Below are 17,500 nucleotides of genomic sequence, written 5' to 3'. Positions count from 1 at the left end.
TGATTTGATAGATTTAAAGTTTTCTTTAGCCCGAAGCTATAGCCGTTGCCTGAGGTAGGACAATTTCTTAGATAGAAGCCCCGCATCTCGTTAGTGAGGACTCATTCCACTAGACCTGAATCAAGTAGTCGAAGCCCTCACTTGTGTACCATGTTTGCTCAAATTTGAAGGGGTGACCCCTGAAAAGATGGCTACTTGATTCTAGGCATACAAGGGCGTGATCCAACCCAAATAGGGGAAGGCATGTCTTGAGTATTTTGGGCAAATGAATTGTCCCTTCTAGGTTCACCAAGAAACCATCCAAGTGTACCCAAGAAGGACTTGTCTGCCCATTTGTCCAAGTAAAATGTCTGTTACATGCAAATGGCTCAATTAGGTTTAGATCACGAAGAAGCTTTTGTGCACATTGGATGTCCTCTAAAATCCAAATGCATACTACTATTTTTGTCTTGGATTAATAAAATTGAGTTAAAATTACCACAAATGACCAAGTAGACATATTTGACCATTTCAATGACAAATCTCCTCCCAAAAATTTGACTTATTCCATTTTCGTTCAATAATTAAGGAAAACATGATTGTCCTTTCAGAAAATAACAAGATAAGATGAAACCACTCACATACCGTATATGTCAAAATAAGAGCTTATGTGTTCTAGGTCTCTTTAGCATCAGTTCCTTTGAACCTCTTCGTATGATGCTTGGTACTAATTATGTACATATCATAATTGTTGATCATGTTATACATACATATATACATACATATATACACATATATACATTTGTATATACATATCAGTAGACGCCATTTGAAAGCGGGATGAATAAATTTTACACAATTCCAAGTGATCCAATGGCATTGATATGGCCAAAAAAGAACAAACAAGAGAGTTAAGAGGCCTTCACATGAAGGTATGAATAAGTAATAATAAATTTCACACAATTGCAAAGGATCCAGTGGCATTGATATAGCTAAAAAAGTACAAACAAGTGGGTTAAGAGACCTTGACAGTTGGCATGAATGTTGGTTAAGAGGCCTTCACATAAAGGTTTGAATAAGTAATAAATGAATGCCATGGTCTTCTCATAGATGAGTAAGGGTGGCTATTGTGGGACAGTATTTATTATTCTATTATTTCACTAAATCAACTATGAAAGTTTTAATTAATCTTCATGGTTTGATCCATTGAAGGAATTACTTAAAAATTAAGAGTTCTTTGGTAATTAAATCTGCAGAAAACTAGAAGAAGAGAATTGATGATGAACCTATATGCTCCAAAACAAAGATCATATTTGGATTGATTTATTTCCAAATCTTAAATATTGATGGGCTTATTTTTATGTTTGGATTAGTTTTTGGGATTATAAGCTTGTTCTTTTTTACGGAAGTATTGAGTTTTCAAAGTCAAGAAAAAAAAATTGACGAAACTATGGTGTTGGTATTTATTGGATAAATACATAAATAAACAATTCATGAAGATAATATTTAACAGTATTCTTTCAATATATATATTGTATTTTTATTTTGTTTGTTTTACCTTCATTTATGTTTTTGTTTTTTGTTTTTTTTGTCAAATTGATGCCAAGTCATGTTATGACATCTTATGTCATGTAGGTAGAGGAGGGTTGAACCTTCAATCTTGCATTTAGGAGAGGGGAAAGAAAGAGTATGTTAAAAATTGGGCCTAGAAAAGGAGTACAATGGCAATGCACGTGAAGAAGACAGTGATTTGGCTTAGAATAAGTTCTGTTTGGTATTCTCATGGGTAACTCATTGGAGGCAACTTGGTCTATGTTCCACACTCACCATTCTTATTATGAATAGATGTGGGTCCCACATTAACCTCCACTTTGACTTTAAAATAATTTATTTAAGAAAAATTGCATTTATACCGTTGAAAATACTAAATTGCAAATAATTTTATAGCAAAATCATAATTACATGTAAAATACTTGTTTTTAGAAAACACCATAATTTGTCTTTGAGTTGTTTTTATAAGCTGTATTTTGATTTTTTTTTTTTTATAACACTCATATCGTATGCGCTTTTTTTTCCAATCTTAATTAATTTTTTGAAAAGTTGCTAATTCTTTCTCTTTTGATTTGTCACATGTAATAGAGACACCATCAATTGGACAAGTACCCACAAAATTATTTTTTTTATAAGGATTTATACCCAAATTTTTTGTTTTTTGGTGCAAGGTATACATGCAAATGCCACAAATTATTTGACAATCTATATAAATAAGACTAGTGAGTCCATATATTTTAGCAAAAATATACATATTTAAAGATAGAGTTCTTTTATTGGTTTTTTTGGGGGGCATATATAGCATATATTTTTTAAGTAGTAGAAACTAATATAGTATGACACATTATGGTTGGCTAGTTATCATGTAGATTTTCAATATTAATTTTCAAAGTAGTTTAGTATGGCAGACTAGTCTTGTGAGTTGTGATCCACCACATAAGTTAAAAAAATTATAAATATTGAATATTTTCTCTAGATTGTATTAAACATTTTTTAATATAAAGATAAAAATGAATTTCAAGATCAAATAGAACCTAATAATTGGAACTAAACATATTTTTAAAAATATATATATATATATATATATATATATATATATATATATATATATATATATATAAAATCAAAGATAACATAGAAAAGAATGTTACAAACAAAATCATATTCCAATATTTTACTTAGAAAGATTAAACTTCTAGTTTGTGTTTAGCATTCACGCAATTGGCTCATTTGGCAATATTGGTTTTTATTTTTTAAAATTAAAAATATTTAAGAAAAAGTGAAAAGTTAAAGAAAAATTTTATTCCATCAATCAAATAAGCCAAAATATTTAAATAAAAAATTATTTATAAAAATATTATGCAGAATTGTTATCAAACAAAAACAATGATTTGTGGTTTATCCATTTTTTTCAAAAAAAAACAAAAACAAAAACAATGATTATTTTATAAATATATAGATAAAAATAAACATTAGCTAATAAAGTGTATTTAATTCAATGAAAAGGGATGGAATAACCTAGCATTACTTTATTCTCATGGGTCAAGAGTACAGAGACAACATAGCTTACCTCATCTTTAAAGTGACACTCACATGACTTTGACCTTCACTGCAAATATCTTTTAGTCTAGGCTTTAACGTGGCCCCCACAAGACTTTGATCTTAACTACAATTTTCTTCTAGGCCTAGTCTGTAATGTGGCCCCAACATGACCTTGACTAAATATGTATTCTATTCTTCAACGCAGGCCCCACATATCATTGTTGATTTTGACTTTGGTTACAAATACTCGAATGGAAAAATTTTAATTGTGTATATGTCAGCAGGAAAATACCAAACTTTTGTATTTATCTTTTCATCTCTGTTATCTACTATTATCAACAGATTTGGGTTTTTTTTTTTAATTTATTTCTCGGCTTACAAAGAATGGATGTATCATTTGAATAGAAATAGTATAGTAAAAGTGGTAAAAATAAATTGTAATTTTGTAAACATTTATTAAATTTTAATAAAAAGTGTCAAAACTACTTAATTCAAGTGCTTAGTGACACTAACAATAAGTTTTTTACTAGACAAATTAATTCACGGATGATGTTGTAACCCACACTCACACGCTATATAAAAAAAATGTGTTTGTCACTTCTTTTAAAAAAACAATATTAATAAAATGTATGTGATCCAAAGTTGTTAATTATTTGTTATTATTTAAAATAAAATTTTAAATGAAAAATATCGCCTCCTTTTTGTTTAATTATCATCCCATGTAATTAGAATAGGTTTATAAAAAAACCCTCTGATGCATCCGTAGTTTTTTTTTTATCTCTTTTATCAACAAATGATATGAGAGATATTACAACATATTAGGAGCAAAAGTGTATTAGAAATTATAGGGTCAAATGAGATAAAAATTTTAAAATATTAATGATAAATATAGTATCAATCAAGCAAGATGGTTCCCCTGCCATATAATGACCGCACTTAATAGTATGTATACTATCAACCAATAAAGACGGTTCCCTCCCGAATACATACATATATATATATATATATATATATATATATATATATCTATCAGTCCTATTTAATATACTTACTATTAGTATAAAGTTATGATATAAATATTAATAGTATTTAGCCTCACCAAATAAACCTTTTGCCTTTGCCACCAATATATATAGATGGCTTTACTTTTCATTTTTTTAGTCTTTTAATTACCACCAAATAAAAATATGAGAGTGACACAAAGAAGAAATAAAAGAGCAAAGGAGAGAAAAGAACAAGTCATACAGGAAAGATCGAGAATAATAACATTTTTAATTTTAAATATATATTTTGCAATTTCAATTAAAGGAGGATACATATAATTATGATTTTAATAGGAGTCTATATATAATTTTTGAGATACACCTGTTAAGGCCACAAATTATTAGTATATAAAGTAAGAATAATTTTTAATAAGACCCACCTATTTTTTGTAAAAATATCAATTATGGCAATGACTTAATATACAAATTTACATATAAAGTTGTCATATAAATTATAAACTTTTGATACAAAGTTTTCAAAAAAAGTTTGATGGACAAAGTTATCATGTCATGCTTCATACTAAAAGGTCATCACTGGCCATAACCAATAATCAATATTTTTACTGAACACCAAGATCATTCTCAATTTATTGTGAATACGGAAATAAAAATGACCGACTTAAATATAGCAAATAAAATTATATTTAATCTAACTAATAATAAAAAATATTTTTAAAAGCATAAAAATAAAAATTAAATAAATAAAAAGTCATCCAAAAATAAGAAAGAATTAAGCAACTTAGTAAAAGTCATATTGGTGCAGCCCACGCTCAATATCTCAGACTTCTTGTTAATTTATTGTTTAGTCTATTCCGTTTGATTTGTCTAAACAGTGACTACTGAACAGACCTCTTCTTAATTTGTTGTTTAGTCTATTCTGTTTGATTTGCCTAAACAGTGACAACACTTGTGAGGAAAAATTTAAAACCAGTGATTAGCTCTAGAATAAATCTTCTTAGATTATTCTCATGGATCATGAATAGGAGGCAACTTGGTCCACCTTCCACACTCAACATTTTTATTTCCATTAGATGTGCGTCCCACAAAACCTCGACTTTGACTTTAAAATGGATTATTTTAGAAAGATTGCATTTATACTGTTGAAAACACTAAATTGCAAAAAAAATAAATAATAATTGCATGTAAAATACTTTTTTTTTTAGAAAATACCATGATTTGTCTTTTATTTGTTTTTATAAGCTACCTTCTATTTTTTTTTCGTTCTTTATATGACACTCCTCATACTGTATGCTTTAAAAAAAAAAAAAAATCTTAACTAAGTTTCATGAAATATGAGAGATTGTAAACATAAAGTTGCTCTTTCTTCCTATTTTGATTTGTCACATGTAACAAAAAAAATTAATTAATTAATTTCAACCTGACGATAATCACAAAATTATGATTTTATAAGAATTTATACCTGATTTTTATTTTTTGAGGTGCAAGGTATACATGCAAACAAGACAAACTATTTGATAATCTATATAAATAAGACTAGTGTATTGAAAAATTTTTATGTAAATGAATTTTGGGTTCAAATAGAACATAATAATTGGAACTAAAAATATTTTAAAAAAATATAAAAAAAATTCAAAGATAACATAGAAATGAATGTTGTAAGAAAAGCCATATTCCAATAATTTACGAATAAAAGACTAAACTACTAGTTTGTGCCTAGCCTACATGCAATTGGCTCATTTGAACATCATTCATCCATACTAAATATCTTCTCTTATTTAAAATATGGACCAACTTGATTTAGATTAAATATTGACTTGTATGAGAGAATTGTATAAGTTCCCTTCTAAATTTTTTTTTGAATTTTTCATGCACACCCGAGCAATGAACCACCTAAAACAGATTAAATCAATAGTTTATGCTTAGTTCTCACACAATTAACTCATTTGAAAATCACTGATCTATACTACACATCTTCTCCAATTTTAAACATGGGCATACTTAATTTTAATTTTATTATCAATAGATATTTATATTAAAAAAATTCGTAAGTACTCTCTTTTAAAGCTTAAAAATTTACATATATACCCAAGCAATCAAAGTCAAGGTTATTATTTTTTTATAAATCACACATAATAATTATGGAGAGAAATAAAAGAAGAGAAGAAAAAAAAAATATTCCAAAAAGAGTTATATTTCAACAATCAATGTAGAATAGGTTAAACCAGTAGTTTGTGCTTAATTTCTAGACAATTAATTCATTTGAATATCCTTGATCTACACCAAGCATTTTTCTTCAATTTAAACATCGGCCGACATAGATTTTAATTTTAATATCAATCATGATGCATGGGAGAAACGAGAAGAGAGAGGGAGAGGAAAAGAGCGGAGGTTGTAAATAAAAAGGAGCTTATTATTTAATTTAATTTTAATGTAGTCCTAGAAATATATCTGTGCAAATTTTCATGCATGTTTTATAGAATTAAAGATATAATTATAGTTTTCTTATAGATTTCTAAATTTGTGATTTTATTTGGGTATACGCGCAAATGCTCCAAGAAATTTTGCAGTCTATTGTCTATATATAAGCAAGAATCTTTTAGAAATCCACCCAACAAACTCTGCTTTAACACTTCGAGAAGTGCGAAATGTTTTTCTGTGATCCTCATCCTACCATGAGAAGAGTAACATTGTCCTTCATGCTATTCACTCTATACATTCAATTATCATCCAATACTGTTCTAATTAGCTCTGATACTAATTATCATGGCATCACTTGTTTTGATGTTGAAAGAGAAGCTCTCCTTCGATTCAAAGCAGGTCTCTTGGATCATGGCAACCAGCTGCGGCTCTCCTCTTGGAACATATTGGAACCAAACTGTTGCTTATGGGAGGGTGTGGAGTGTGATAACACCACTGGCCATGTCATCAAGCTTGATCTCCGCAACTCTCATCCATTCATCATTGATGGTTTGGGCATTACACACATGCGCAACAACAGTGCAGGCTTAGGAGGTAAGATCAATCCATCTTTACTCTCACTCAAATATTTGGTCCACTTGGATCTTAGCGGCAACAATTTCAATGCTACACCCATCCCAAAATTCATTGGCTCGTTTAAGGAGCTGGCATATCTAAACCTCTCGAATGCCCACTTTGGTGGAAACATACCTCCATCTTTGGGCAACTTGACCAAGCTGCAAGTCCTTGATCTCTCAAGCGATGATTCTCTTCTTAAGATGCATGATGCCAAATGGCTTTTTCAACTCCATGCATTGGAACATCTTGACATGAGCAATGTGATCTTTGAAAAAGATGCATCTGATCAATGGGTACATGCATTGAATTCACTACCTTCCATTGCCAAGATAACTTTAGAGAATTGCAACCTGAATCCCCTACCGCCCACTCTTCATCATGTCAATTTCACTTCTCTCTCACTTTTTGATCTCTATGAGAATTTTATCAATTCTACCATACCGTCTTGGCTGTTTAAAATCACAAGCCTCCAGCATCTTGGCCTCAGCTGGAACTCTTTCCATGGCCATGTTCCAAACTCAATTGGCAACATGACCTCTCTTCGCTTCCTAGATCTGTCAGAAAATAATGATCTCCACATGTCTCGTGATATTCTTCTTGAGCTCAAGAATCTTTGCAAGTTGCAAATTCTAAACCTTGGGTACATGAATATCGAACATCGGTTTTCTGAGCTAGGAGTGATTTTCTCTGGATGCATGAAAGACAATCTACAAGAGCTAATGTTATATGGCAATACTCTTACGGGTCACTTGCCCTGTTGGATAGGAAATCTTACCAGCCTCATATATCTTGATCTCTCTAAAAACTCATTATATGGTCCTCTGCCTCAATCTCTTTGGCAACTCTCGGCACTGCAACAACTTTCTCTCGGCTGGAATGCATTCAATGGAACTGTCACAGAAACTGATCTCCATGATTTTACAAGGCTTGAAATCCTTGGCATCTCATTCAATGCTCTTGTCTTAAATGTGAGCATCAATTGGGTGCCATCTTTTCAACTGAAAGAACTTGATATGAGTGGTCGTCCGGTAGGACCAGCATTTCCAGCATGGCTCCTCACACAAAAAACCTTGGTATATTTGTTTATGTCTCAAGCAGGTATCTCTGACACCTTGCCCAACTGGTTCTGGGATATTACTTCTACTATTTCCTATTTGGACCTCTCTGACAATGGCATGAAAGGGAAGCTCCCCACTTCCTTGGAATTTGGTGTAGTTGCTTACCTCGATCTAAGTTCCAACTTTTTTGAATGTCCTGTTCCAAATTCTTTTCTGAATGTTATATCGTTGGATTTGTCAAATAATTCGTTGGCAGGAACTCTTCCTTCAAAAATCAATGAAACCAGCCCTATGCTTGAAGCTATAGATTTGTCAAACAACAAAATAAATGGTACTATCTCGTCAACATGGTGTGAACTAGAGAATCTGATTAAATTGATTCTTTCAGACAATTCTCTATCCGGAATTATCCCTAATTGTTTGGAAAACAATTCAAACATGGCAATTTTGAATTTTTCTATCAATCACTTGTCAGGACATGTTCCAGCCTCCATTTTCCTTCCACCAGCTCTTGAGGTATTGTCCTTGAGCGGAAACAACCTTTCGGGACATATTCCTATCTTCACAAAAAAATGTCAGAGTCTATATTACCTTGATCTAGGGCATAATATGCTCACGGGAAGTATACCAGTTTCCCTCAGTGAAAGCTTGATAAATTTGCAAGTTCTTTTACTTCGATCAAATAATTTTGCTGGAAATATACCACCACAATTATCATTGCTTACTTTTCTTCATTTTTTAGATCTCTCCGACAACCACTTGTCTGGAGTTATACCCAAGAGTTTTGGAGAGTTCGCTTCCATGATATCAAATACCAAACATGAGTTATCTATGGGCGGTTATTATAGAGAAGTGTTCGTTACTACAAAAGGATTGACTCTTGAGTATGAGGCTTTAGATTCTCTTATGTCACTTATTGATCTTTCGGAAAATGATCTATATGGTTGTATCCCTCTTGAAATAGGAAATCTAAACCTATTACATGGCTTCAATCTATCTGGGAATCATTTAACAGGAGAAATCACAGATAAAATTGGTTCAATGAATCAGCTAGAGTCTCTCGACTTATCAAGAAATCAACTATCAGGAGTAATTCCCACAACATTAACCAAATTGAGTTTTTTGGAAGTTTTAAATCTTTCAAATAATCATCTGTCAGGGGAGATACCAACCGGTGGACAATTTAATACATTTGTCGATCTATCCATTTACATAAACAATGATAATCTTTGTGGATTTCCTCTCTCAAAGAAGTGCCATGACAACCATGTACCAAAAGAGCAAAGCCTAAAGGATGAGATTGATTCTGATGACAGTGATACCATTTGGTTCTATTTTGGCATAATGAGTGGTTTTCTTGTTGGGTCTTGGACAGTTTGGGTCATTTTTCTGCTGAAGAAGTCTTGGAGAATTGCTTATTTTTTATTTTTCGATCGCATACTGGAGCAGTCTATGTTACTTTTGTTGTAAAGTTTGCAAAGATCAAGGGATGGTATATGGTGACTGAAGATGAATAATTTGAGTGGTGTGTAAAATTTACTTAAACTACCAGAGTTTGCAATTCTGTGGTAATCATGATTGTTATTATGTGAAACTGTACTACAAATATGGTTAATTCCAATAAAACACGCACATTCTGGTTTCCTATAATTTTTTTCCTGGAGCATGGAGAAACTTGGTGTTTTGCTAAAGCTTGCTCTTGGATAAAGGATGCTTGTATTATTTCACCAAATTGTTTTGAGGATCCTCCAACCGTTTAAAAAAAGGTACTTATATTTTACTTGACTCTCTTTGATGTTTTTTTTTTTATTTGATCATTTTCTATGTTTTTAATTTTACTTGGAATAATATGTAATATTGGTATATTTTTCTTTTCTGGCCAAGAACTTCAGGAACTAATAAGCTTTATTATTGTGATGCATCATTATAAGTTTATGTTCTGTTTTCTTTGTTGATTAGCATTATTTCTCAATCTAAATTTCACTCTTCCATCCTGTATCTTAGGAACAATAAGAAAAAAATTTTATCAGATGAATACATATTTGATGCGAAGCCTTAGTACAGGATGGTTAGTTAGTTGGGCAATAAAAAATAATGCATAATGACTTCCTGAAAAAGAGTGCTTACTTGCGCATACTGCAGCAATCCTATGTAGATGCCTAGAGAAATAATTAAGAGGAAGATCAAATTATATAGTGTCTAACTGTGCTTCATTTCTACAAGTCACATACCTCATGGCAAAACAGTAGCTTATATTGGCAATGCAACTCTAGAGACTCCTTTGGCTTTTATAAGGTCGAGATGATGTTGAAAGACGCACATTTATCTTGTAAATGAAGTTATACACTCTAAGATGATGCTTTGGCAAAACACCATATCTTATCAACATTGCTTATCGTTAAGGTTGCGTCAGTGATTTATTTACATGCATGTCTTTGTCATTATTAATTAGCTTTAGTCAACTAAGCTTAATGAAAAGCCAACATCTACCTCATATGTGTGTGTGTATATATATATGTAGCTTCTGTCCATTTAATCAATATCATAGTTGTCATTCATTTTGGGAACCTTTGTGAAAAGGCATAAGAGTGGTGAGTTTGAGGAGAAATACAGAGGTATGATCTCTGACCATCATTGTTTTCTGCAGTTATTTGTTTTCCTCTCTCCTTCTACATTTTTTATGTCTTTGTTTGATTTTGATTTTGATTTTGGTGGCTTACAGCATTGGTTATTTGTCTGACTGCATATGCTTTATGCCATTCTGGTCATTGTTCCCACATTGGACGAGTCCAATGAATTGGTGAAGCAAGTGATTGCTGCAAACTTTGCACCCCTCTTCTACACACACACACACTCACTATATATATATATATATATATATATTATATGCTAATGAGATTTAGGAGGAGTTTGGCTTCTTTTACAAATAATTGCAGGACTCAAACTGTGAAGAAATTTATTATGTTGATGAAGTGATATCCATGCTTGTATTATATCACAAGTGTTCTAAGTGCTTTTTGTGTCCCTGTTTTGATCAATGATAACAATGGTTGGTCTTTGTTCAGTACTGCATTGACAACCTAAGCTATGACCTAATGTTGGTTTGCCAAGCTCTCTTCTGGGTGTCATCCATATATCATAAATATTGGCAGATAATGTATGAAGGCATGATGAAGAAATTTCGCAGAACAATATATATATATGCATCCGGATCATGGATGAAAGAGGCCTTCGCAGACCAACAATCATGAATGAGATAGTAAATAACTGCCATGGGCCTTCCAGAGATGCATATATGGGTGAGTATTATGGGATAATATATATACTAATCAATCATTTAACCCCAAATCATTTATAAAAATTAATTAATTTCATGGTTTGATTCATTGCAGGAATTTTGTAGTTCAGTGTTCTCTGGTGAGCAACTCTGCAGAAACCAATACATCCAATTGTTGGTGAAGCTCAGATGCTCGAGAATCATGATGTGCTGGAGCTTGTAGAGGCCAGTTTGGATTGATTAATTTCAAGATCAGAAAGCACTTATATCCCTATGTTTTTTGGATTGGCTTCCAAGAAAAAATAGCACAATAGAATGTCTTCTGGGAAGTTGTATTGGTGCTTTTGGATATAACAGAAGCAGTTCTACGCCAGATCTCACAAACTAATCAATTCAATGGCTCAAGACCATATTTTTAGAATGTTGCAACCAATTCAGCTAACATAATTGATAGAAATCTTGTTGTTTTTGCCGATGAATTTTGCAAATAAGGGAAACGTTCTTTCAAATTGTATTGAGTTTGATCTTGGGCACACATACCCCCGGATCCTACATAAATTACATATATATATATATATATACATGCTTAGAATTGGTTTAATACGTCCAAAGATAGTGATGCTTGAATTCATATAATCTGGTATTTTATGCAAATTGTTAAGAAGCTATTTTTTGTAAATAACCTTTGAATTTTTTTTAGGAATGTCTTGTGATCAATACAATAAAACCTTCTCAACTTTTTTTTTTTAATAAATAAATCACATATATTACAAAGACTAAAAAGTTACAGAGTTCAAAGAAAAAAAAATACAATGTCTACTAGGGGTAAGATACAAAGTGAACGATACAGAGGCATAAACCCAAAAACTTAAAGGGATAAACAAGTGTCATTCAAGTAAAAAAAAAAAAATGAGTAAGACTTCTTCCAGGTTGACACAACCATAAGATCGCTAAACTGCCTAGCTTAATGTGAGCTTATCTAGGTCTCTCGCCTCAGTAACCCCAAAAAATCCAAACCATGCTTTACTCAACTAACCAAATCTTCAAGCTTGATCCTTTTTAATTCAAAGGCTATAAACACTCAATCAATGGCAGCATAACTGAGTTGAAAGTAACTATGCATTCATTCCACTTAAGCCAAACATTTTAAATTATGGAGCTAAGTAATAGGTCTCATGTTCTCTTCACCGGGCTATGAAGTTTGAGTTTTAAGATCCTTAGAAGTCTTCTTGCGAGCTAAGCTAAGCAAAGAGAAAGCCCAAAGTGTCCATAATATTGCCAAATCCGTACAACGAAAGGACATTGAATAAACAAGTGCTCCTCTGCCTCAATCGCTGAATGACAAAAGATGCAGCCGGTAGTCAGTTGCTTGTCGTACCTATGAGAAAGTAGGTTATCAAGAGTAATTATCTCAAGCTAGCCAAATAAAAATGTTTATTATTGTCTATTTATTGAGTCTTATCTTCCTAATTTTAATTGAACAAGAACATAAATCAAATTTAGGCAAGTTCAATTGATGAACTTCGGGATAAGAAAAAAAAAACTTTGGGATAAGAAAATAACTCATAAATTTTTGCAGATTAAGTTCTCAAAATGTCTATAAATAATCCTTGATTTTCGTTTACCATTTTATTTAAAAAATACCTTTTATTTTATAAATTTCAGCTCATTTTCTTTTTCATTTTTTTTTTAAAATTTCCCACCATACATTCCCATAAACAAATAAATAACTAAACAAAACTTTTCTTTGAATTATTGAATTTTCTTAACAAATCTACTAATTTAAGTAAACTATGATGAGAGAGATTCTGACCCTTGATATCAATAATACACTAAATGGACTCGTGTCATGTACTTGATTAATGGACCACAAATTTAAAATTAATTTAAAAGCTAATCCAAATGGCATTTGACGCGTAGGCATCATTCTCGGCGTCTATCATGTGATTACCAACCTAGCCATCATGTGACCTTTTTCTCAAATAAACTCTAATTTTTGGCTTTCAATTATTCTTTTAACTAAATACCTACTTCATAATTGCATGGCAACTTTCCACTCGTTCTTTGCATAAACAAACACCGTCACCATACCACCATGTCATTTGTTTCCATCCCATTTACAACTGCACCCCCAACAAAATAAATAATTGTTTTTTTTAAATAAAAAAATGAATAAACCACATAAATAATTGTTTCTATAACAAAATAAATAATTGTTTCTATAAAAATATAAAATATATATCAGTGTAGAACTCATTATTGTTTACTCGTATATCTCTTGATTTCAAAATATAGGCTAGTACTAATATTCCACTCGGCTATATATATATATATATATATATATATATGAAAAAAATACAAATTTTAAAGCAATATAATATATAATTACATAACTGCTTAACAAGACATCCATAATTTGCAAGGATAAAAGGTGTCAACTTTTTCTTTTTCCTAAAAATGTATATAAATGCAAATTCCTTTCTTAGAATATATATTTAAAATTATCTTATCTACTAGATCTAAAAACTTTTAACTAAATATATTGTTTATAAAACATATAAACAAATATTATTTATATAAATCCATTTACCTTGCAATAGTAGAGAAATATGCAATTTTTACTACAAAATCAAAGGAAGAAAAAGTTTTAATCTCTACATTAGACACAAGAATGGTTAAAATATATCTCCCTTTATATTTATTAAATGTTGTCATGAATACTTTTATTTTAATAAAAATAAAAACATAATTTTTTTATTTAAATCTCATCGGAGGCCAGATTACCAAATTTTAGTATTATTAATAACTTTATAATTTTCCAGGGTACATATACATGTATATATATACACACATTTGAAAAAACAAAATTTTGTTGGACATAACTGCAAATTTCCATTTATTTTCTAATAATAGAAGAAAACATCCCAATGATATGTTCTGTTTCTGGATATATGTACAACCTCATTCTCTTCGTCCTTTCTCCCGATCATTCTCTCATCAATGGCGAGACTAGCAGCAGCCGCCGGCGATGGACCCTCCCGGCGAGATCCACTCCTCCACAAGAAGGGCGCCTACACCCGCTGCCTCTCCCATGCCGGCGACGAGCTCCACAGCTTTCGATCATGCCTCCGCTGGATGTGCGTCGACCAATCCGATCCCTTCCGCGCCGCCATCTCCTGGTCCATTTTCATCATCTTCGGCGTCATCGTCCCCATCGCCTCTCACGCCCTCCTCGCCACCTCCAACACCTCCCGGCGCGCCTACGACGCCGTTGTCCAGTTCTCCCTCTCCTCCATCTCTGCCATTTCCTACCTCTGCCTTTCCGCATTCGTGCGCCGCTACGGCCTCCGTCGATTCCTCTTCCTTGATAAACTCGTCGGCGAGAGTGATCTCGTCCTCCGTGGCTACATGGCCGAGCTCAATCGATCATTCCGGATCCTCTCCTTCTTCGTCTTGCCCTGTTTCTTCATCGAGTCCGCGTACCGGATCTGGTGGTACGCGTCCGGCCATGGGCCGGGGCAATCGATCCCATTTCTTGGGGATCGGATCGCCACCGATGTGTTTTGCTGTTTGATGGAGCTTGGGTCTTGGATTTACAGGATTGGGATCTTCTTTTTGCTGTGTGTTTTGTTTAGATTGGGATGCCATTTGCAGATCCTCAGATTGCAGGATTTCTCCAACGGATTTCGAGAGGAATTGGATGTTGCTTTGGTTTTGAAGGAGCATTTGAGGATTAGGAAGCAGCTCACTGTTATCAGCCATCGCTATCGAGTGTTCATTGTCTCTGTGCTTTTCCTCGTCACAATTAGCAACTTCACATCGTTGCTTCTCACCACTCGCCCTCATGCCAATGTTACCTTTTCAAACGCTGGAGAACTCGCTGTGAGTCTCTCTCTCTCTCTTTCTCTCTTTCTAGACCTTTCTTTGTTTGTCGCATTCGTTTTATTTTATTCTATTTTCTTCTTCAGTTGATGAAGGATGGAAGGAAAGAAAATAATTTTATTTGATTTTTTTTTTGTGAAAATTTATACTTGTGATGATTAAGATTTTATTGGAGATGAATATTTAACTTCCAAAATGATTGAGTAGAGATATTAATGAGTGACTGCACATGTGGAAATAGATACCAGAATCATGCAAGGCATTTAATGAAAGGAAACTTTAGAGTTTAGACGTTGTTATGAAATCACAAAAAAGCATGCAAGCCATAAAGCTGGTTAGGTTGAACTTCACAAAATAATGACTATACAGATTACTCCATTGTTTTTCAACTCATTGTTTGTAATTTGTGACAATCTAACATAATTTTATGTTAAGATAGAAAACATAATGCATGCAAAACATAAAGCTACTTAGCTTGAACTACAGAAAATATTGACTACAAAGAGACTGAGTTTTTATAAGATACAAAATGCTTCATTATTTTTCTCCTTTGATGATACATACATTGCTAATTTAGACAAATCACCTCACATGCTGATATATATATATATATATATATATATATATATATATATATATTGTGGGAAAGAGCCAAAAGGCTAATTTGTTGAAGGTAACGCAAGAATAAAACAAACAAGGAAAAAACCGCAACAAATAACTGTTAGTATTAATCCTAATGTAGCTACTAGACTGATTGAGTGCAACTCTAAAGAGAGCCATGTGATGTCGTACGTGGTAGGTGGGATATACACTCAAGTGCTAGTGTTGGAAGCGGTTGAATTAGCTGGCTTTGATGTGTTTGTTTGTACCTGTTTGTTTTTGTATCGTTATGTCTTTTCTTACTTTTATTTCTCTTGCTCGTTTTGTCAGTCATGTTGTAGTATTTCTTTTCGAAACTCTTTGAAGAAAGGTAGCAAGGTTAGTGTACACCAAAGTTAAACTCTATATCCGTTCTTATTTGTTAGTGAATGCACCAGGTGCAGATTTCCCTGAAAGAGAAGAGCTTCCGGTGCAGGTGCGTGTGATTAGATCAGAGTGGCAGCAACTAACATCTGGTATCAGAGCTGTGAAGATTGTATGCCTAAGTTTCTTCGGGTGAAGATATGACGCTATCGACACAGCAAGCTTCGAGCGAGTTCGAAGCACTTAGAATGAAAGAGACCGACACCATCTTCGAAGCACTTTTCACGAGGTACCTCATTGCAGGTCGTCGCCTCTCTTGAGCAGCTCTTGGATGTGGACGAGATGCCTTTCGAAGAAGCAATTGGACGTCTGAAAGCCTTTGAAGAACGTGTAAGGAAGGACGACAAACAAGGTGATCAACTCCTCACTCGTGAAAAGTGGACAGCGCGTGAGAAGAAGAACAGTGGAGAGCATCCAAAACAACTTTCTAGTAGTTCTGAAAGAAGAGGCTGGTGTAGGGGACGTGGCAGAGGCCAGCAACGAGGCCGGGGTGGACGGGGTGGTGCGAGTTCATTACGACAAGAAGTAACCAGTGGAAGTGGAAGTTGGAGCAGAGATAAAAGGCATATCAAATGCTTCAACTGCGACAAGTCCGGCCATTATGCGTCGGAGTGTTGGAACATGCGACGTTATTATGAAGTTAATATTGCACAAACCCAAGATGAAGAGCCGGCCTTACTACTAACCATGTCTCAAAAGGGAAAGTTTGGTGACCGAAAAGAACAAAGTGTTGTGTTGCTGAATGAAGAAAAGGTAGTACCTTAATTATTGGGAGTTGAGGAAGAACAAAACCATACAAAAGTTTGGTATCTGGACAATGGCGCTAGCAATCATATGGCGGGCCTTCGAGAGATGTTCCAGGAGCTAAATGAAAACATCACATGTTTGGTAAAGTTCGGGGATTGGTCCACAGTTGAAATACTTAGGAAATGTTCTATTATGTTTCAATGTAAAAATGGAGATCATTGGGTTCTCACGGATGTCTATTTTATACCAAGATTGTGTAATAATATTGTTAGCCTTGGGCAAATAACAGAAGAAGGTAAGGAGGTTGAAATGTCAGGAAACACACTAAAGGTATATGATGAAAATGGGACATTACTTATGATGGTCAAGAGATCGTCTAACAGGTTATATAAGATCAAGCT

The 17,500-nt window shown here is 33.1% G+C and overlaps 2 protein-coding genes across 3 annotated transcripts; both read left to right on the top strand.

Annotated features, from left to right (window-relative positions):
• The first annotated feature begins 6,721 nt into the window (after positions 1 to 6,721).
• Positions 6,722 to 9,687, top strand: LOC120267200 (receptor-like protein EIX1). The gene is made up of 2 exons (XM_039274896.1): positions 6,722 to 9,498; positions 9,546 to 9,687. The coding sequence occupies exons 1-2, from the start codon at positions 6,722 to 6,724 to the stop codon at positions 9,685 to 9,687; spliced, it is 2,919 nt and encodes a 972-aa protein (XP_039130830.1).
• Positions 9,688 to 14,388: 4,701 nt separating this feature from the next.
• Positions 14,389 to 16,444, top strand: LOC120266521. Of its 2 annotated transcripts, none has more exons than XM_039274160.1 (2): positions 14,389 to 15,329; positions 16,367 to 16,444. In XM_039274160.1, the coding sequence occupies exons 1-2, from the start codon at positions 14,448 to 14,450 to the stop codon at positions 16,412 to 16,414; spliced, it is 930 nt and encodes a 309-aa protein (XP_039130094.1). In that variant the 5' UTR covers positions 14,389 to 14,447; the 3' UTR covers positions 16,415 to 16,444. The 2 variants fall into 2 exon arrangements, with proteins under 2 accessions (XP_039130094.1, XP_039130095.1); XM_039274161.1 differs by having other exon boundaries at positions 16,373 to 16,425.
• Positions 16,445 to 17,500: the final 1,056 nt, after the last annotated feature.

This window comes from Dioscorea cayenensis, chromosome 8 (genome assembly GCF_009730915.1).
Source record: "Dioscorea cayenensis subsp. rotundata cultivar TDr96_F1 chromosome 8, TDr96_F1_v2_PseudoChromosome.rev07_lg8_w22 25.fasta, whole genome shotgun sequence".
NCBI lineage: Eukaryota > Viridiplantae > Streptophyta > Magnoliopsida > Dioscoreales > Dioscoreaceae > Dioscorea > Dioscorea cayenensis.
This window is presented reverse-complemented; position numbering and strand designations above follow the sequence as displayed.